Source organism: Syngnathus typhle, linkage group LG8, assembly GCF_033458585.1.
Source record: "Syngnathus typhle isolate RoL2023-S1 ecotype Sweden linkage group LG8, RoL_Styp_1.0, whole genome shotgun sequence".
Lineage (NCBI taxonomy): Eukaryota > Metazoa > Chordata > Actinopteri > Syngnathiformes > Syngnathidae > Syngnathus > Syngnathus typhle.
The window spans coordinates 6,911,393-6,933,339 of record NC_083745.1 but is presented as its reverse complement, the minus strand read 5'-3'; the positions used below and the strand labels follow the sequence as shown (position 1 = coordinate 6,933,339).

The 21,947-nt window shown below is 38.8% G+C and overlaps 1 protein-coding gene across 5 annotated transcripts in view; it reads left to right on the top strand.

The window, feature by feature from the left end:
* The window catches only part of LOC133158467 (collagen alpha-1(XIX) chain-like), a 73,812-nt gene that overhangs the window by 1,794 nt on the left and 50,071 nt on the right, over nt 1–21,947 (top strand). For 3 of the 5 annotated variants that reach the window (XM_061285707.1, XM_061285706.1, XM_061285710.1), the window contains exons 2-16: nt 944–1,065; nt 1,933–2,007; nt 2,105–2,204; nt 5,841–5,964; nt 6,251–6,526; nt 6,886–6,966; nt 7,719–7,838; nt 8,277–8,339; nt 11,090–11,134; nt 11,990–12,034; nt 17,512–17,556; nt 18,505–18,540; nt 19,624–19,653; nt 19,768–19,794; nt 20,131–20,184. In XM_061285707.1, coding sequence (XP_061141691.1) covers nt 978–1,065; nt 1,933–2,007; nt 2,105–2,204; nt 5,841–5,964; nt 6,251–6,526; nt 6,886–6,966; nt 7,719–7,838; nt 8,277–8,339; nt 11,090–11,134; nt 11,990–12,034; nt 17,512–17,556; nt 18,505–18,540; nt 19,624–19,653; nt 19,768–19,794; nt 20,131–20,184 — 1,209 coding nt within the window. In that variant the 5' untranslated portion in view covers nt 944–977. The remainder of the gene's footprint in view (nt 1–943; nt 1,066–1,932; nt 2,008–2,104; nt 2,205–5,840; nt 5,965–6,250; nt 6,527–6,885; nt 6,967–7,718; nt 7,839–8,276; nt 8,340–11,089; nt 11,135–11,989; nt 12,035–17,511; nt 17,557–18,504; nt 18,541–19,623; nt 19,654–19,767; nt 19,795–20,130; nt 20,185–21,947) is intronic. The other 2 variants (XM_061285708.1, XM_061285709.1) reach the window with 2 other exon arrangements.

Genomic DNA, 21,947 nt, shown 5'->3' with positions numbered 1-21,947 from the left:
ACAGAAGATTATATATATGATCTATAAATAATTATATAATAAATATATACACTACCGTTCAAAAGTTTGGGGTCACCCAAACAATTTTGTGACCCCAAACCTTTGAACGGTAGTGTGTATATATATATATATATATATATATATGCACACATTTGATGCAGAATATAGAGTCGAGTATTTGTGGTGTATTGTTAATTGATTGTTTCTGCTCTCTGTACTGTGGTTGTATTATAAATTAAAAGTATACCACTCCGTGATAGTTCTTATAGTAATTTCCTAATCCCATGAACGCATTCAACTTGGCTGTGTACGCGGCATTAAATTGTTAGCACGTTCGCCTCACAGTTAGGAGGGAGTGGGTTCGATTCCACCTCCGACCCTCCCTGTGTGGAGTTTTCATGTTCTCCCCATGCCCGCGTGTGTTTTCTCCGGGCACTCCGGTTTCCTTCCACATCCCCAAAACATGTTTGGTAGGCCGATTGAGCGCTCCAAATTGCCCCTAGGTGTGAGTGCGAGTGCGGACGGTTGTTCTTCTCTGTGTGCCTTGCGATCGGCTGGCAACCGGTTCAGGGCGTCCGCCAACTGCCCGATGACTGCTGGGATAGGCTCCAGCACGCCCGTATAGAAGATAGATGGAAGAAGTCAATGGTCCAATTGTGTCGGACTTGATGCACAAAGAGACTTTTGAGTCATAAGAGTGCATCTGAAAATAGGATCGGTAAACTGCAAAATTAGACTGTTTTATTAAAATTACATCAATAAATCATATTGCTTAGTTATCTTTGTCTTTTAAAATGAAGCCAATGCTTTTGAGGATAATGAATAGAGTGCAGTGGAAATGATTGCAGACAACCAAAACAGCACAGACTGATTGTAAGCTATTTCATTGTCAAGCAGAGTGAGTTTCAAATGAAATTCTGTGTTTTACCTGTTTTTTTTCAAGGTTTTCAAGGAAACAACTTTATTGTGTCAGAGCCATGACCTGCCTGCTAAGATGGACTGCTTATCTTTGGACTTTTCTCTTAATTCCTTGCATTTTCGGAATGGCAGTTAATGAACGGACAGGTAAGTACGCTGGTGGCCACTTTCTGCCCTCCTCTTTCACAAATGATCATTTTCCAAGTATGTGCAAATAGTCTGGAGTATTTTAGTTATTCAAGTATTCTACTCATTTTAGTTCAAATCTGTTTGTAATGTTTGCTTTTGCAATTCCGCCTTTGTTTACCTCAGCTGGTTCCTGTTAGTTTTACTTCTTGGTTTTGTTTACCTTTCTACCATATGGTCCCATTCACCTGTCGTCCATTTATGATGGGTACACTCCTTTTTATTTATACCTGTATTGTCTCCATGCTCTTGTACTACACAGCATTTGAATTGTTCTTGTTTGCCCTCCACTGTTTTGGGGTGGAAGAAAAAATTGATTCATAGATGCATCACAATGCAAATGTTTATCAATGAATAATTAGGTTTGAATATAAGATTAATCAATAGTAAAATTCCCTATACAAGGGTGAATGATTGACAATTAATGATGCCAATATAAAAAACAACAACGTATGGTTCGTACTGCAAAGGAAAATGATCTAATATTCACTATTGCCTGAATGGAATGTGAACAAGTTTAACAAGTCCATCTATGACTTACTTAGTACTTAATTAATTAATTAATTAATACTTTATGATCTAGTGATGATGTTTTTGCCAATGACTTTACTACACACAGCGGTGCTGCCAACCTGGCAATGTTGGTAACTTGACGGTAAATTACACAAGTTTTAGAGCCCTCTGGTGACTTTATTTTTTTTTAATAAAAAGTAACCAGCAAAATGTCGAGGGACTTCATCTGGTGTTGAGGGAAACTTTTGGAGAAAGCTGAACTGGAGTTAGAGCAGGAGACGCGAGGCATGAGGTTTATCTTTTGTCTTCTTTCAGATGATTCCTGTCCAATACTGAATGTAGAGGTTCTCAGGTTTTCTGATAGCTTCGATGAAACGCTGGAAATCACAGGTATGTACCAAAGGACAAAATCTGCAATGTAAATAGCACAACATCCAAATCTACTGACTTGTCCTGTTCCACATTCTTCTTTTTTTTTTTTTTCCAGGATTTGATCTCACAGAAAACTTTCTTCTCCGAAAGGGGACAGTCACAGAAGACTTGCCTTCATTTCGCCTGGGAAGCGACCCACTTATCAAGCCAACTATGTGAGTTGCATATATTGCGGATGTGTGTGCTACACCTGCGTTTGTGTTTCATTGTGGGTCTGTGTAGATGTTTGAGGACAGATGGCCTGTCTGGCTACCAGAGGCCAGTAAACACTATCACTGGAAGTATTGCTTTGTACCGCTCTGGTGCAATGCAATGCAAAGCCTCTCATGTGTAGCCAAGACTGTAAACACTCTGAAACTGCAACGTCCATTGAGATTTACACCCATGTTATTACACACATTGTGCTTTTCCGTTCACTGGAGTTTCTAACATCAGCAGAAGCGTGACTAAAGACCACATAGCTGTATGTGGGATTCATTTGACTTGAAGCAACTCAGATAAACTGCGCTCAGAGCAATACTTTCATTTGCCTCAGCCAGTAAAGACAAACAGTGAGGTGAGCTCTTAGATGATGAATCATTTGAACAAAACAAATATATAGTATTGTATTTATTCTACAGATGTGCGGATGGCAAAAAAGTGGAACCGTGGTGAGCAGATTTGTGTGGCTATCGAGTAGAAGCTGACTTTGTTATGTTCTTTGTGTCCTGTTGGGGGGAGATTATATTGGCATTCATCCAGTGAGGCAGCGTTATTTTTAGTCTTTTACATGACACGCAAGTAGTAGTGACCGCCGCTCTCCTTCGGGTGAGGTGAAAGAATCTTTATGTCGTCCGGTGATTTGCGGTATGCTTCCCCTCTGTCCCGTCATTCAGCTGAAAATACATTTACCTCTGCTTCAGTCTCTTGCTCTGTGACTGCCCGTCATGTCCACTGCTTCTCAATGACACTGCTGACAGTGTCATTGGTTATAGTGGAGAGCCTGTGATCCCTCTCATATCCAATTATCTAAGTACTTTGACAGGTGATACTGTGTGTCAGCTGAGGAGGGAGCCGTACCAAGTGTGAGGCCCCTCTGGACGCGCCCTCCCTTGCTTGCTCCCTCCTGGTCTCCTTCTCTCCACAGCCCCTAAAACATTACTCCCTTTAACATCTAGTTCGGATAAGTGCACGAGTACATTCTCTGCACTTTCCATCTGGCTAATGTTAAGATGGATCCATACCGTAAAACATATTATGGTGCATAGATCATGACAAGGAGCATTTGTGTGAGGTGACAAATTATTGCACGGTCTTAAGGCTCAATATCTGTCCTTTATGGCCATGTTTGGCCTTGTCCTTTCTCCATTTTGTTTTAACCTTTGTCACATTCAACCGTAATTTATATCAGGTGATTACCTGAATAATCAATAATATAAGATTCAGGACCAACAAGATCTGATTGGTCAATGATTTTTTTTTAGATTGCATATACAAAGTGTAATAAATCCTGACAGGTCTTCCTAGCTGCAAATTGTTTCTGATCCGAGTCATTAGCTGATCTGTTTATTCCAGAGCATGTGTCTGATTTGAATGTGGGCTTGTGCTAAGTCGTCGTTAAAGCACTTGTTCACATGAATAGGACATCTAACTTGACAATTCACCTTGTTGAGCCATCTTTGATCCCTCACAGGATCGTGTATCTGCAAAAGGGATGTGAGCCAACTGGGGTAACATTTGAGCTTTGATTGTTCCATCTGTTGCAATCTGATTCCATGGGCTCCGTTAAAAAAAATCTCCCGGTTAGGATTTCCTGAAAGACACGGGGAAGCTTCTTTAACCGGAATGGGAGCATTGCAGTGGCATTTTGTCAAAGTGTCGTCATATATTGGCCGTGATACAATATGCTACATCTTGCAAGTTAATGAAAAAATTGCCACAACTCGTAAGAATTGAATTAGTTTTTTTTTTAGCTCATGAACCAGCACTTTTATTGAAAATACCATACATGCAACATTTGCTGAGAGGGATATTTCTGACTGCTACTTTTCATTCAGTTATACAGCCCATAAATTTTTCCACTCCCATTGTCACATCATCTCTGAATTGAATGAGCAGCTTGACTGTTATTCCAAGAAAAAATATGTCATCGTTTGCAGTTTGTGTTATACTTGAATTTCCATTTGTGAATGTAAATTAGTTGTACATTTCTGGGAATGAGAAATTGAATGAATAATGTGATGTTATGGCAGAGTAGGCATGCAATAAATGATGGCTAATATTTGTTGTCAAAGAACGAGAGAGGGCGGTTGGACGATTTGCAAACCAACCTCCTCTGAGAGTTGGTTGAGGCCATTTAGCCGCAGATGGCACTGAAGGTGAGGTTGTGAACTCTGACCCTCTGGGCCCTCTGAGATCATGCATGTCATACAGTAAGACATAAGAGCTGGCTTGGGGAGTTAACAGGATGTGTGAATAACTGAGTCACTGTCGAGTGTTGTTTGCGTGTATCCATCCAGCAGAATAATCTTAATTTTAGTACAATTTCTTTCTTGCATTGTGACCCAGTTTGCATAAATTACTACACAATGTTCCCAGTTTGTTTCTATTAGTTGTCATTATGTTATTGTATGTTCCTTGTTCCACCTTTGAAAAACCACTGGTACAAACATTAAGTATGTGCTCAAAGTATTCTGCGATCAGTTATTATTATAATGCAGTGTATGACCAAAATGATCAAAACACGCAGAAATTTGTTCCTCAATTTCAGTCACTGATTTGGAAAACTGATGGGCAAAGAAAAAATAGAGTCTTGCTTTATTCACAGTCAGATCCCAATGAAATTCAAAAACATGGAAGTGCAAATAGAGATGATATATTTGAATGGAAACGAATTTCAAACCTTTTTGGAGAACACGGTCCAACTAACTTACTCAATTGACCTTCTTGCCGTCATACTATTTTTTGCCTATCTTGATTTAGTTTGTTTTCGTGACCTTATTTGAGCACTTTTCAAATGTATACTGGCTGTTATTTTATAATGCAATCTATACAACTGAAAGAGATGCGAGATGTGCAATGGGTGACTGAACAGGCTGTAATTCATGCAAGGGTGAGATGGTGTGGATGTGCTGATGTAAAAAGAATATTGTTTTTCCTATGTCGTATAGTCCATCTTCTCCACATATTTGTTCATTGGCTCCAAATTGTTATTCGACTTTCCAGAGCAGTTGAGGTCAAACGCATAAGCATGCGTCTTCATTTCATGAAACATCCATGAGCCAATAACTGCAGCACATGGTAGCACAGACTAGGTAAAAGATGGGTTAGTGTGACTCCGGATCTGTGCCAATATGTTTTCATTAGTTGTATGTCAGGGAGGCTCGTGTAAAAGTCTTCAAACTAAACGGTATCAAACGTGTCGTCTTTATTTATTCATGAAGTTTATTGATTGCAGTCATTTGTGTTGATTGTTAATCCACTTAAGACATGCCTCCTGTACTTTAGCGCGATTATACTGACTGTCTGCTGTATGCACGATCGCACCATTTCCACAAGGTTGCTCTTATTTAGTCATTGCTCTTATTTATTCATTGTATGTGCCTTCTTATTTTTACTTTTTGTATTGTTTACTTGAATGTGTAATATGTCCTGTCACCATGGGATAGTAGGAAATGAAATTTTGATCTCCTTGTACGTGTTGACATGTGAAGAGATTGACAATAAAGCAGACTTTGACTTTATTTAAATAATAATATTCCTGTCATAGAGGTAACATTCCTATGACAGTCTTATTTTCATTTTTTTTTTAGACAAGTATTCCCAACTGGATTGCCAAGTGAATTTTCCCTTGTCACCATCTTTCGTGTGAGAAGAACTACAAAAAAAGACCGATGGTATCTTTGGCAGATATTCGACCAGGCTGGAGAAACTCAGGTAGTCAACCAACATGTCAAAACCAGCATTACATAACACATAGTACGTAGTGGAACCTCATAACTCAAACACAATTTTTGATTGAACTACTAATTTTAATTTGGATTTCATTTTGTTTTTAACTTTTTTTTTTTTTCTCATAGAAATATGTTAAAGGATCCACTGCCATTAAATTATACAACCGATATTAGCGGTGTTGGACTTTAGAGGTTGCACTATACCAGAAAAAGGAATAGGTGGGTTTGAATTTTTGTTGTTGTTTCAGAACTCCCCTTTATTCCCGCAGGTGTCAGTTGTGGTTGATGGCGGCAAGAAGGCGGTGGAGTTCTCCTCGCAAGGCCTGCTGAAAAACGTCCTCCGCTACACGTTTAAGAGCCGTGACCTACACAGCCTTTTTGATCGCCAGTGGCACAAGTTGAGCTTTTCTGTACAGAGCAACATCGTCTCCGTTTACATGGACTGCAAGCTAATTGAAAGGAGGCTGACTGCTGAAAGGGATGGCATCGACCCGAGTGGGCGTACACTCATCGCCACCCGAATACAAGATGGACGGCCTGTAGATGTACGTTCTGCAGCTAGAAGTTTCCAGTTTTCTAGATTTTGGTGCATACGTAAAAGGAACAAACATTTTATCTGCACACTAAACTTATTTTCAAGTAGTAAACCGTGTCTTTTAGTCAGTGAGTGTGCCAGACGAGAATGTAGCTTTGAGTTCCATTAGCAGTTGAACTTTAGGTTCACTTCTTATGTAAATACATGAGTCAGCGCATTACAATAATTGAAGTGTTCAAATTTGGCTCAGAGGAAGATGTATTTTAAGGTGAAGCTAAAACCTTATGTGACCTGAATTTACCAGGTTTCTTTGGACACAATGTTAAAATGAATTTTGCAATGCAACTAAATGATTGCTCTTTTCCCCAGGTTGAACTCAAACAAATTATCATATACTGTGATCCTTATATAGTCGATATGGAAACATGCTGCGAGATACTTGAGCCAAAGGTAAGTCATCCCACTGTAAACGTATCCAAAATGGCCGTAGTTTCTATTTTCTCTCCGCTGATATGTGTAGACTGCATAGAAATATTTTCTCTTCAGGGCCTAGAAATTTATACCATAAAAATCATTCGCATAATGTGAAGCGCATATCAAAACAACACATTTTGAGAATCAGAATCCTGAAGAAAGCCATGTCTGCACAAGGCACGAGGTTGCCAAGATAAACCTGAGGAACTATATCCATCTGAAATAAACACCTGATGTGATACTCCTCATATCACACTTGATTTGGTTTATTTATCACGCACTTCACATAGTCATCACAATGGATAATTTGTCTTCGAATATTTGAAACATTCACAGTGTGAAATCAAACAAATCCCAGAGGGGGATAGTTGTGTTCATTAAAAGAGCTGAAAAGAATACCACTGTCTCAGAAAACCTGGTTTAAGATTTCCGAAAGGGCAGTTTTAGGTGTCTCGGACAATCCATGTGGTATCCACGTGGGACTAAAGGCCACAACACAAAAAACAACCTTAAATCAATAACTACTAATGTTGCAATGATTTCCAATGGTTTGTGGCCTTTGACCTTTATCATTTCATCTCTCTGGGTACTTGTGCTGGGTTGTCACGCACGGACTTAGTAATTATTGTACTGTGTGCCAATTGTGTTTTCTTGCACCACATGAATACAACACTGCTCCGTAGAATCAGTAAATGTTCTAAATGGGTGTATTCTTTATATTGATCCAGTGTGAAGCCAAGAAGACATTTAACGACACTTCCCCAGCCCCAGTTCCAGTGCAGCTTCCACAGATGCTGTTTCAGCTTGCCACACAGCCAAATGACAGATGTCACTGTCCAGTTGTAAAGGTACAATCAATTTAAGGCAACAAGGGTGCATAATTGAGCACATGTAATGTCGATAGTAACCTTGTCAACAATGATTTCGACCATCCTTTACAAACGCCTAATGTCCAGTTAAATAACATTTAGACCGAAACCCATTTCCCCTCTAGTAGATGAATAATAGCGATAAAATAATAATAAACACAGATCCAATGCTCCTTGATCGTTTCAGCACGGAGAATCATGCTATGAATTCTTAATAACACAAAATTATTTGAACTGCAAATATAAGGCCTAGATTGGAATGCAAATTCAAACCTGGATGCATTGAGTCTTCTCTGAGAGGAGCAGATGGCCAACTAAGCCACCATTTTTGGATTCGTTCAAAAAAAAAAATCAGTCTTCTAATCCAATCATTGTTTGCTCTTAAAAATGCTAATGTTTTGTATTTTTATTGTATAGGGGGATGCTGGACTTCCAGGTCAAGTTGGACTTCCTGGACCAAAAGGCGACATGGGAGAAAAAGTATGTTTAAATGTGTTAACACCACCAGCAACATTCTCGTGGTTGTTTTTAGTTTGAATATTTTATTATTTTTTCCCCACAATGCAATTTCACTTGGCATCAATTATAACTGGATTTTGGTCATTCGCAATACGGTCCCTATTCCTCACAATTAGTTGGGGTCTACTGTATTATGCCTATATAAGTTAATTGAACAACTACTAACACCAAGTTTTTCTGCATGCAGTCAATATGAGAAAGATGAAATTTTAGTACAAAAATAAATGTGTATGACCAATTAATTTAAACATAGAAAATGTAACAGGTAAGAGATGAAGGAAGAAGTCATGATGATTTTGATTGTCATGTTGAGTGGTCTTATGTACTTTTTCCACAAATGCTGTAGTTGGCATTCGTGCTGAAGAGAACAATCCCGTTTCCATGACAGCTTAATAACAAAATGACTTGCACTAAAAATACTGCCTTTTTGCCTGACAACCAGAACAAAAATCTCTTCAAAAAATGATTCTTCTGCTTATTGCTATTATTATTTTTCTAACAAAAAATCTCCACACAAAATGGGCAAATAACCTGAATTAGACTAAATCCTTTCATAGAGTGGGAAAATAAGTCACAGCGAAGAACTTTAAGTCTGTCTGATTAGGGTGGCTTTCAGTGAGGGAAGAGAAACTTCTTTTTGGATCACAATGCTTACCTTGTAAAACCAGCGTATGACTATTAATCCCTTGAAATATTTAGTTTTCGTGAATTCAATAGGTTTCTAATGGATTGTAAAGTCTTAAAAAGTATACACCATTCTCTTCATTAGCTGGGCAAATTCAAGTGTATGAACACTTTTGGGGAAAAATAGGGGTCTGTACGTATACTTAGAAAAGGTTTTAGCCCGAGTATTGCCCTTACATCTTTGGGGGGAAATACCCAGTGTGCAATAATTCAAAATGCACCTCATTCAAAATGCAGCAAAGCAACCACTTTGATTTAAAAAAAAAACAAAAAAAACGCCCATAGGTCTATATCTTTGTCTTCAAAGATAATAGTATCTAAGTAGGTGTGATTTTATACCCATGATAGACTTCAACATGACTCACAAACAGAAGCACTTTATCATTATTTTTTCCATTATCTCTCTGGACTATGTTCTGATACTCTTGAGGTGCTGGCCTCTATTGTTAACACCTGAAATGTAATTTCAAGTTTTCAACCAATCAATACTTGGAACCATTTGTTTACTCGCTGACCGCCAAAATTCATAACAAATCCTATTACCATCTTGAACACAAAATCAATGACGGTAAGGAAAACCATTATTGAGGCCTGCACATACACACTCCAGTCTGAAGTTGGAAAAGAGGCTTTGTTGGCTGATAACATACTGTGCACTGCACTCCACTTTCAAACATGGGCTTTCGCTCAGCACCACATAACCCCCCCGTAGCAATCCAATCCTTATCTAAATATGTCTCAAATTGGTATTTGCAACAATGCCATATGAATAAAGAAGCGTATTTCTGCCTCGCGGTCGAATAAACCTGGTGGGGTATCTCGGGATTGAGACTCTGTGTTTAGTTTGGGTGTCAAGTCAAATTTATTGATATAACCCTTGATCAAAAAAAGTTTCAGTATTTCACATGCCCATAGTTGACGATATTATCAATACTCCCTGATCTTAACCCAAAGGAGGGCAAAGAAAAAAACATAAAGAGAAAAAAAATACAGAATCCTTGAGAAGGGACCGCAGATGGGGGATGCTGCAGAGTGGGCAGCATTTAACATGTTATATGATGCTATAAAATATTAGTTAAAATAATGTAAAAGTCTTCGTTCTTGCTTTGCTCATGTGCATTTTTGTTATTGGTGTAGTCATCCTTTGAAACATCACACTTTGACACAAATGATCCTAACATTTTTCTTTTTCAAAGCATCCAATTTTCAGTGCACCCCTATTTAAGATTATTTTACAATGATCCCAAATTTCCACAGAGGGATCCAGTGTATTTTAATCTCTACTGCGTGTACATTCATTATAAATGAGAAGAGGCTAATAAAGTTGTTAAGCAAACATTAATGAGGTGAACTTGTGAGGCTTTCAATTACTGTTACAGAATCTCTTTCTATGTTCAGATGTAAAAAAAATGGTCAGCGTGTACGTACATATTAGCAATTTAGCTTGACTTTGTAAAGATTAATCAAAGACATCTGACCAATCCAGAGCATTTAAAAGATGCATAATGGGAAGCACGGCAGAGTAATTGTGACCTAGCCAGTGGAGTTCTTGGGAAAGTGTACGGGGGATTACTTTAGTTGTGTTACTCTAACAGTGGGTACTATCCTGCATTACAGTGAGAGTTTGATGGAGGATTCTACTACACTGCAAAAGGATTAAACCGCAATGATTAATCCAAAATCCCCCAGGAAATTAAACAGATAAGTAGTGGGTTATAAGAATGGAGTTTACTTGAATGGAAATCCATTTTGCACGGCCCCGCACATAAACCCTGGTATTACTAGATTTACAGCTCCTGTATGTGCATACAAAAGACAGGAAAAAAAAGCATAATAGTGAAATAGAAACTTCTTCCTCAACAATTACTTTTGTGTACAGCTACGTATATCTGCAAAAAAGGAAGCAAGCTTGCCTAGCCGTTCTGTGACAGTGCTCTAATAGATGATATGGATCATCTATAGTGCACATAGAAAATAATTCAGAATGCCAAACCATTTTTTTTAATGTCCTATGTATTTCTTTACAGGGAGACCTAGGGGAGGCCTGCAGTCCAGGAAGCCAGGGTCCGAAGGTAGCTACTACAAACTTTGCCTTTTTACCTTCATCATAGAGTAGTCCAGGAAGGGCTGTATGTATGCTAAAAGGTAGTTGAAATCCATTGTTGCACTCCGTTCATTAAAATACCTAGCAAAGTGTAGCATCATATACCAAATTCTCAGAGATAGTAAACTAGACTTGCTGTGGCTTTTTCTTATTCAGTCATTGTATATCTTATGAGCGTTGTGTGATGTTAAGGGAAAAAAATTGAGCGGTGTTGCAATTTTCCAGGCTTCATTGCTTGCCACATTGTAAAGGTTTGCTGCAGCTACTTTTATCATAACAGTAAACGTAATTTTGTCCTTGGATGAAAGGGCTAGACTTTTTCTAAGCCCACAATTTGGCCAAGTTAAAAAACACCATAGGTTAATACCACTGCCACAGGTTGCATGACATTTAACCCACAGCTCAGAAATGAAAAGCAGAACAGAATAGTTGCTCTCTTGAGCTTGAAGTTGTGTACCAGTAAGGCTGAAGTGATGATACTCCGTTTTAAGGAATTTGCCGGGTGAAAATTATTTGTAGACTGTAGATTTGTTTTCTACCACTACACAGAATTTTTGTGTTTGGGACACAGTTTTGCACTGATCTTTCAATTAGTAAATCACAATACAATGAATATAATTCTAGGAATGTGTCCTTATTGGAATTTGTTGTTGATTGGTTTTATTTGCTTCAAGCTATTGCCCAGTAAAGCTGTTTCACACTTTTATATTGGTTCACTCCAATTACGATTATCAGGGAGTTGTATAATATAATGAAATGGAAAAGCAAGGCATGAAATGCAAACTTTTCAAGGACCTTTCAACATTCACTCCTGACCCTCTAGGGAGAAGATGGATTAGAAGGACAGAAGGGGGTCAACGGGGAGAAGGTAAGTGCCACTATCTCCAGCCAACATATATTCCATGCATAGCATATCAGCCAGATCCAGCATCATCAGAGAATCAATTCTTATAGGCTTTTCATTTTCTGTGCCTGTGCCTTGGGGCATGAGAAGCAAAGCGTCATTTACTGTGTGTCTGTCTGTTTTCTTGTGGCTGACGTATTTGAAGTAGATCTGAGTGTGCTCTAGCCCTCGGTGTCCTTCTGCAGTCAAAATAATTGATATGTGTGCAGCCATGGGCTTGGCATACTAATGGACTAAACTAATTCCTCAAATTACTGTATGCCTCTTCTATGTCACTTCGGGTTAAACTTTATTGCATGCTCGCAAATTGAACTGCGGTGATTCGGTTAATGTGTCTACTGTAAGACTCCAGTATGTTCAGCAGCAAAGGGATGCTTGAGACATATTCGTTTATAAATTAGGTCCTTTAGAACTTTACGGAAGTTGTTTTAGCAAAGATCAGGTGAGAGAAACTCACATTTTATTGCCCATTAGCATGTTTAATGATAAACTGTTAGTTTACCCACTGAGGTGCGATATAGATGGAGGCTGTACAGATGGTCACTTTATTGTGGCTTGGCTGGCACTCACACAGTCATCAAAATATTTCCCTATTGAGAAGAGAAACATTTGTCACAAAGAAATTCTTCGATGTGGATATTGAAGTCATTTTCCAAATTGGATTAAAAAAGATGTTACAGCAAGTTTAAGGTCGTCTCTACCTTGAGAAGCTACCATGGAAACAAGAATTTGACTTTTTTTTTCTTTTTTATGAATAATACACATCATGTCTCAGCAATTGCCAAATGACGCTCTAAGCTCTAACTAGTTTTGTGATATATTTATGATCCATTGCAGCTAGCCAGCAAGTTTAAGTCCGAGCAAATCGTGATTGTGCAGTAATCTATGCAAAACGCAGGTTGAGGGACCAAAAACAAACAACAAAAGCTTAATTGTCAGGTTGCAATCATGACTTTAAACACTAACATCACTCCAATGTGCAATCCAATCCACCAACCAGCCACCCCACATTGCTCACTTTGTTCAAGAGTCTGTAGCTACTGGCAACGCAACGTACATTTGCACATGAATGTCATTATCAAGTTTATTGTGGAGACCACCTAATTGGATATAAACTCCCTCCCATCCAAAAGCAGCACATTCAGTGGCAGTCATTATCCTGCAAAATAAAAGCAAAAGTCCGTGAGAACAGGTGACCTTTATAAATCACAATGTGTCTTCATTCCACACCTATGAGAATTGTTAATGAAAAAAAAAGTATATGACAGTATGTCCAGACTTTGTGGTAACAATTTAAAATATGAATGCTCTTTTTGTGCACTGTATTAATGTAATGCTGAGCACCACATCTTACTGAGAGATATTTCTAATTTATTTACTTCATTTAAACTACATGAGACTGTCTGAATACTATAGAAATTTTTCAGATAGATCGTTAGCAATTCATCACTCCTGCGAATCACGGTCGCAAAAGTAAATTAAAATAATTCAGTAATAATAATCGAATAATCTCTGGATTTCATTATCTTGTCAGCTGTCCAGCAAGTATATATTAATGGCACAACCTTAGCATAACCACATGTTTGGCCTCCTGATTAAATAATATCCTATTGTGAGGAATACATTTCAGTATTTGGCAGAAGATTGCATTTCTGCATTCACCAGCTGATAGTAAGTCTTAACAGTCTATCATGGAAGTTACAATGGCTTCCGTAGTCATTCGGACGCATGCGAATTTTTGAGCTGATGGGGAATCTGTGAAAATCTTCCTTAACATGCCAGAAGTGCAGTCCATTGACCTGTACATTGACACCTACACTCTCGGACTTCGTCACAAAGAAATCCATGATTTTGGATGATAAGCTCTCGCCCCTCGCTGCCTTTGTGTGCTTGGCTGAATTTATGTGTGCCTGCAGGTCGTTGGCGCCTTTATTTGCCAGACACATAAGTGCCTGCCTTACATGTCAAGCACTCAGCTTCATAAAGATCACGGTCCTGGCGAAAGCATGGGAATTTTTTATTCAACGTACATTTTAATTTCAGCATTGCTTGTAAACACTCGGTGTAGACTGGCTAGCCAACCCTAGTTCCTTCACACATGCACAAGGGTCATTTTCACAGACCTATGGGAGAAAGAGAGAGGGAATAGGCAGCGTGTAATCCAGCAACCACTTCAATCTGTGTTTGGAATATATGATGTTTGACGGAAGACGGAAGTATAAACACAATCATTTGACGATGATATTCTTACAGAATAGCACTTTATGTTTAAATCCCTGTGGTAAAATGATTGTCATTCATGGGGAGTAATAAGCATGCTAATAAGAAGTAGTTCCCAGCATTCACTGTGATTGGTTTCACAGCGGGAGAGCAGGCGTGATGGCGTATCGCTGAGCAAATGGAAAGGCACACAAGGCATTTCCTGCTGCAGTATCGCTGGTATTTGATTATCGACGCTCAAGTTATTTATATTACTTCGAGATATTGTTCCACTCTGCTTCAAAAAGCCTGTCCTTTTGATATTCTTCTATTGGGATACTTAAAAGAACTCCTACTTTAATTTAGCCTGTTTCCCAACAGGGAAAGCTCAGCTAGTTGATGATTATAATGTATACAATTGGAGGCACTTGCAATCATCCCCAGGCTCTCCAGACAGGGCACCAACCCCGAGCTGGTCCAGTTAGTACAACGTATAAGTAAACATAATTAGACTGTATTTGTGCACCCCTGCCTGTGTGGCTTTAGCTGTCCTAGGCTGGGGAGTTGCCAGATTGTCTTGCAGCCCCACCGCTACAGGAGTAACGAGACACAGTGGTGTGTGTAATTAGCAAGCGCGTGTACACACAGCTCCCCATAGTGTTCTGACCTTGTGCTGCAGCACAGTCACAAAAACAGCACCCCTCGCTACCTCCTCCTCGCTTTCATCCAACCATGTACAGACAGCAAAAGCACACAGCTTGCAACAAAAGATAACAATGCAGCAAGCTCAGCCCCTTGAGTCATTGTGCACCTGAAATGCTGAAATGCTTCAGTGGTCCCACGAAAAAAAAAAGCATGTAAAGGAGGTTACACAAAAGATGGCAAGTGGAACAAAGAGAAGAATAAATGTTTATCTTTCTTTACAAAGTTGATTCATTGCTTTTGTTTTCTCAATCAAGCTTGACACCTCGAGCCTTATGCATTGTCATAGCCAAGCGCAGGTGGGCTCGACGTAAAATTTGGCATATTTACATTTTCATGCTGGGGCAAGTCTAGTTTGATGTGTTTGACAATTTGGCAGACAGCACTCTGGCTCACTGGGTGTTCCGGTGGTAGTTACTACTACACACAATTTGATGACAGAAAGTAGAAGAGACTTTAGACCAGGTGAAACCAGGTCTTAGTTCTGGTGGAGTTGGTGTAACACAATTTTGGTGGATTTGATTCAGGCACAGGCAGGCAGATTTTGCAGGCCACTGATGTGTGGTGGATGTCATTGTATTTCAGCGTGTTTTGAACCCACTAATGGATGGGTGGTTGAGATGGATGCATGGATGGATAAATGTTTTGTCACTGCTTTTCCATATGAGACAATTATTAAATTTCGAAGACAATGACAATTTAATTAATGCCGCTGTGCCTGCAAAGTAAATGTCACCCATCACATATAAAAACAGTATTTTAATCTATTGTTTAGTCTTGCATTATTCCAAACTGGCAACGTTGAGTGAATTCACAAAGCACAATGCATTTGATTTGAATGAATGTACGTGCCTTCTATCACAAAGGCACACATGGTAAATTAAAAACACGTATTTTCTGTTTTTAGTCAATTACAAAGTGAAAAAGTTCTGCTGGGAAAGGAAAACGATTGTCACCAACATAAGACTAGCTTGAAGAGAAACAAGCGTAGGGCATCCAGAGATTTTAATCACTACATTCAGTTCAATGACCTGATTCTGAATTCTATAGTTGATTGTTTGTTTTTATTTGTTTGTTTCTGTGCCTGTCCATCAAAATGCCCTTATTTGAAACAGATTTTTGGCATAAAAAAAAATTGAGTTCTCAAGTGAGTCTAATGCAAAAATCTTTAGGGTCAATGATTTTAATTTGTTTTCAACCCACTGATCTCCGTTTGAGAATCAGTGTCATCCCCCCCAAAGTGTTTTTCTCCAACCAACATAACGACTGTCAAAGAATACCAATAACAAGACATCGTGTTCATAATACCGGACCTTTTCAGCACAATAATGAGTGCAGGGCTGCTCATTACAGAAAGGGTGGCACATTTCGATTAATCAAATTCCTTCCTGTAATTGAGTACACCTCGAGTTGTTTACGTGCTCGTTATCAAATTGATCCTTGATCCCCAATATGCTTTCATTCCTATCAGGTCGACTAATAACTCCACAAAGAAATTAGCTACAGGATTCCCCCCGTGTGTGTCACAGTTAAGTGCTTGGCCTGTCAGTTTGAATTTGCCTCTCACGTTTTACGGTGAGATCACTTTGGATTTACAGTCGTTTTACGTGGGCATGAAAAGAGATTCACATTTTGAAAATCATGACAAAATCACTGCAGTCACAACAAGTTGGTGGAGATAAAGACAATTCATGTCTACCTTTTTGAATGCCATTTCTGGGTTCTTGAATGTTACTGTTAAATAAGAGGCTTACAGGCAATCGAGAATAGATTAGTCACATCACTGATGGCGCCAGACTTGTGTAATAAGGGTATGCAATCATCGTTTGCATATAATTCACCATTAATAGCCTCTCTAACACTTTATTTAACCATGAGAAATAATAGAATTTTTGCAGCCCTTCTCCTACTCCCCATTCCTCTCGCCCCCATTCCCCTCTCCTAACTTTTTGAGGAGCCTTGCATTTACCGGCCTGAATGTGTCAGCCCTAACTAGGCTTGCTAACAATTTAGACTGTCAATATGCGTCAAGGCTCATCCATCAGCAATCTCGCTCCATCTCAGCTGTCTGTCTCATTTCATGCCTGCCAGGCTTGACTTTGCTCAGTCCAACCCGCTGGTTGTATGTGTGTATATAAAGCAATTATATAAACGGTTCTTGGCAGGGTGGAAACAGGTGGGAAGGGTCAGGGATTGACACTATTGTAAGTGACCTGATTGTAGTTTTCCTTGCTAGATACTAGTCCATGCTTTGACATTATATCCACTGATGTTATTTTAACACTTTGGTGTATTTTGCCTTCCTGCGTTGTCAATAAGTGGCATAATTCACATTGAATGACGTGGTGACTTATAACAACCAGGTGTTGTTGTTTTTCATTTCCATAAATGTGGTAAGGAGAAACAACCAATATCACAAATGCATGCAATAAGCATCACAATACTGACATACAAGGAAAAATTATTCTCAATTTAATCACCTTTAACATAATGAATACATGTAGATGGAAATCATACACCTCATATGTTTTCCTTCTCAGGGTCCGACAGGTGACCCGGGACCAGTTGGTCCAAAGGGGGAAAAAGTGAGTAATTCTGCCATGTATAGCCCAGAAAAAGTACGCAGTTGACATATTATGTAGAGTGGTTACTTCAGAGTAAGGGTGGGCATCATTTGAATCTGAACGATTACGGTTCAGATAGAGAAAGGCAGAGCGATTTGGTAACTCAGTTCAAAATAGCAGCAGGCTTGGTTGTGTTTACAATGTGCCTGTTGTGGACACAGTCGGATGTAATGTAGGTGAGAACACGCTTGGTAGAGAAAAAACACATGCTAATATTAGCTGCTTATTTCCATTTGAGTTGCCGTATGGTTGTCAGATGTGTCTGTTCTGGCAATAGACATATTTTCTCCTCTTTTTTGAAATGTTTTTTTTCCCATTCAGATATAACACATGGATATACGTTATACGCACGATTGTATCTTTCATTCAATTCGAGAATCAACTGATTTTTTTCTCAGGATGCTGGGACTCTCCAAAAATGTATGCCAGTATAAAAGGGGGAAACTTAGAGGCAAAGGCATGAGCAAATAAAAACTATTTTTTTGCTGTGTTGCTGTCAAAATAGTTCATCCACAACCTCCTCTATGTCAACAATACTATCGTAACTGTCCATTGTTAATGGTGCAAAGCTTTCACACTCTGTAGTGCCGTTTTATTTGTTTTAAGCTGTCACGTTTAATGGCACAAGCCAATCTGTCCCATCCGACTATGCAAATGCATTTTTGACAGGCTTCATCTCACCACACACTGTAAATACCAGTTAATGGGTTTTCTTTTTGTGCATACGTTAACTATTTATCCAGTCTTATTCTGGCTGACATTACAATTAGATAATAGATTCATATTTAATGGAAAAAAAACATTTTTATTTTTTGGTGTTTTTCTTAATTTACTATCCCCATTTGCCCTTGCCTTATTTTAGTCTCCACTGTTTGAAATTTCATTAATTATTATTGTCTTGGTTCACAGGGTGATATTGGTCTCCCTGGAGCTCCAGGGCTGCCTGTAAGTTCACCAATCAGGACTTCCATCTTATGGTTCTCCTTTACAAAATCTTTTCTCCCTTTACACGGAGAGGATGTTATAGATAATAGCAGAATCAACTCCGTATTTTCTTCTATTTCCACTTCTTATAATGTGCGGTCTTTCTTTTTTATTTCTTTACCTCTCTATACTATTTCTGGGGAGGCTCCAGCCAGTCATGAGCCCTTGGAATCGGCATCACTTTTCACTCTCTTGTGACCACCAGCCAGGCATTAGCTCATGTCATTTTTTTGGATTCATAGTCTGCCATATAGCATCGTGAGCTGTGTTGAATATGCACAACATAATGTTGTTCTATGAAATTCTAGAAATTGAAATAAACTGTATACTTCACAATCACATTCTTAATGGGCGGCTCAGAGAATAGACTTTTGAAAACCGAATAAATAACTCTGATTGCTTTTAGAAAGTTGTATGCTGAGTATGCAAGCTTCCAAGACTTCACTATTGTACATGTGTTGAATGAATGAGCCGTGACTGACTGTCCTAATGCTTGTAGCCTCAAGTGTCTTTAAGCTGTTAGTCATCTTGTTAACTTTCCAACTCGGAACAAGGCCTCTGACTAATTCGGAGGACACGGGCTGGGGGCATCCATTGCAGCAGCTGTTTCCTAGAAAAGTCAACAGCCTTTGACTGTTGGATGCCAATTGAAACACAACACCGTTCCTTTGGCTTGTATTTGAAAACTGAGACGTTCTGTTTGGCCTTGTGTCCATTTTGTGCTCTGGCTGAGGATGAACGCCTGTTTTTTTTCTTTCCGGGTGGTAGGCATCAGGCTATCTGGGGAATTTGTAATAGCTCTGCTTCTCTCAGGGCCATGAAGGTCAAAGGCAATTACCTTATTACAAGTTGTGTCGCCTTAGTGAGACTTCCATCATATGTGTAAAGTTATCTGGACAAAACTATTAGGAAACTCGTCTTAATGTAAATCACATTATTACCTTTAGTTTTACATCCTACATTTAATGTTTTGTCAATTTAAAGTAGGAAAATATTAGATATAGTTCATAATGACTGTCTTGTTTTGTTTTGTATGACTCTTAGGCTGTCAACGAATGCCACAAAGGAGATCAAGTAATTAATTTTATTTCCCTGCACAAACAAACCATGATGGTTTTAATTGAAAACATTCATGAATTCATTCATTTTTGTTTCTCTGAACACATTTCTTCTTTTTTTCACTTTCAGGGCCCCCGTGGTGACAAAGGAGAGAAGGTAACTGATTAAAAATCACATATCCATTTCCATATATACACATACCCATACAGCTGTCTAGGGCAATAACAGCAGCAATTAATTTTAACACACAAATTGGATCTTTAAAGCGCCTGCAAATACGTTATAAATCACCCATGGCTGTAGTTGAGGTCTTTAAAAAACGGTGGAAATTCTGTTTACAGTATTTTAATGAGAAACTAATGGGAGCATTCCCACTAGTTGTCTACTGGCCTGTCAAATTACTTCCTGCATTGCTTATTTTTTCAAGAAGCAATACAGTACTCGATATGATTGGAGGGATTCATATTTCTCCAATCCATATTTTCTCCTCAGGGATTCGATGGAGTGCCTGGCCAGCCAGGGGAACCAGGAAAGGAGGGCAAAAGGGTGAGTAAATACAAACAGTCCATCCGTTGTATGGCTGGGCTCGAGCTTGAACAGATTTTTGGGGGAAAGGCTGGGACCTGTGTGGCCAAACGCCCAAACACCAACAGAGTTGTTGTATTTATTTTGTGAGGAAGGAAGATGTCATTTATGCTCCAGTAGTCACATAACAATAACGAAACAAACAGCAACAAACACAGGCTGCATGTCGATGACCGAAAGGTCTACATGACCGAGAGGTAGCAGATTGTCAGAGCATGAATGGCAGCACGTACTCTGATTCACTCCCACTAGGTCACTTTGATGGACAGTTTTTATGAAAACAAACAAAATCAAAATTTGAAACAGCATTATTGCCCAAGGTTATACAAACATAAGGAATTTGTCTCCACAGTCACAACCAATCCAAGACACATGCAAAATAACAATGACTAAAATACGGAGACAGAAGCGGAAGTACCGGTTCGTTACTCAGCAGTACGGAAAAAAACAAGCCCAAAACTATGCTCCTTTAAAAGGGACACAGTATAGATCTGGAAAATACCACATCACATAAAACGAAAAATTTGACACGCGTACTTATAATATATATATATTTTTTTAAAAAGACAGTCAGGTGTAAAATAAATGTAGTCAGGTAGAACTTGGGCTCACTTGACATTGCTGGAGCCAAACAGACCCAAAAAGACTCAAAACGTGATAAATCGTGTCTATAAATGAAAGTTTACGAAGGACATAAAGTAAGATGGAGTACAGTGGCCGAGTTTTATTGGCATGTAGCCAATACAAGTGGTTAGTTTCTTACCATTTTTTTCTTTTGAAATCTACAAAAGCCACCAGAGATACAAAGTTATTGAAATCAAATTATTGTAATGCCATGATACACAATGACATCATGCAGGGCTGAATATTTTCCCAACAGTAGCAATGTTAATATTCCTTGACATCCCGGCTGACATCCACCATCCAAGGACGGGTTATGTCCTTTTGTGTTCAGCATCATTAGTAACTTGGCATGAATACCTCTGCTGCTGTTCTCAAAATAGACTCTTTAAGATTCTTGTTTACAGAATATGGACAAAACCAATAAAATGTGAAATATGTAGCAGGATTCAGCAGCATTAAGTAGGCCAAGCAAATGTTTCCAGATTAAGCAAAAGCCAAAGTGACGCACAAGCCTTGAGACATCTGGACACAAGTATGTCAAGAATGCCAGCATTCTGTTTTCATCCCAAATGTGTTCCAGTAGCATTAAAATGCATGAGCCTTCATCAGCTGTGTAATCTCTCAATAGCTAAACACACGAGGGCAGTGAATCTCTGTCATTCACACTTTTTTTTAGGCAGTTAGTCGATAGTATTTTCATAAACCTCAAATGATTTGATTGATGATTTGAAGAGTACATTTTGTCACTTATCATTCTTCATTGATAGTCTACAGGTCCAAATGTTCAATTGATCTTTATTATTTCTTGTAGCAACACAATTCCTGCATTCTTATTCCATTAATTCATGCTGCCTGTCGCAAATTTATTTTAGTTTTTGCTAGTACAACACAAATACACCTTGCCTGCAAACTGAGTTCTCACGGTATTTGAGTGTTCACACAAGAATCCAACTTGTACCGATATTGATATTGTGAACTCTTTTGAGTAATTCACTTTTTTTTTTTAAATACTACTGAGTAGCCCAAGCATTTTATTGCCAATGACAGTCCTTATATATTTTTACCTGGCTATTGAGCTACGTCTCACTAATGGTAATATG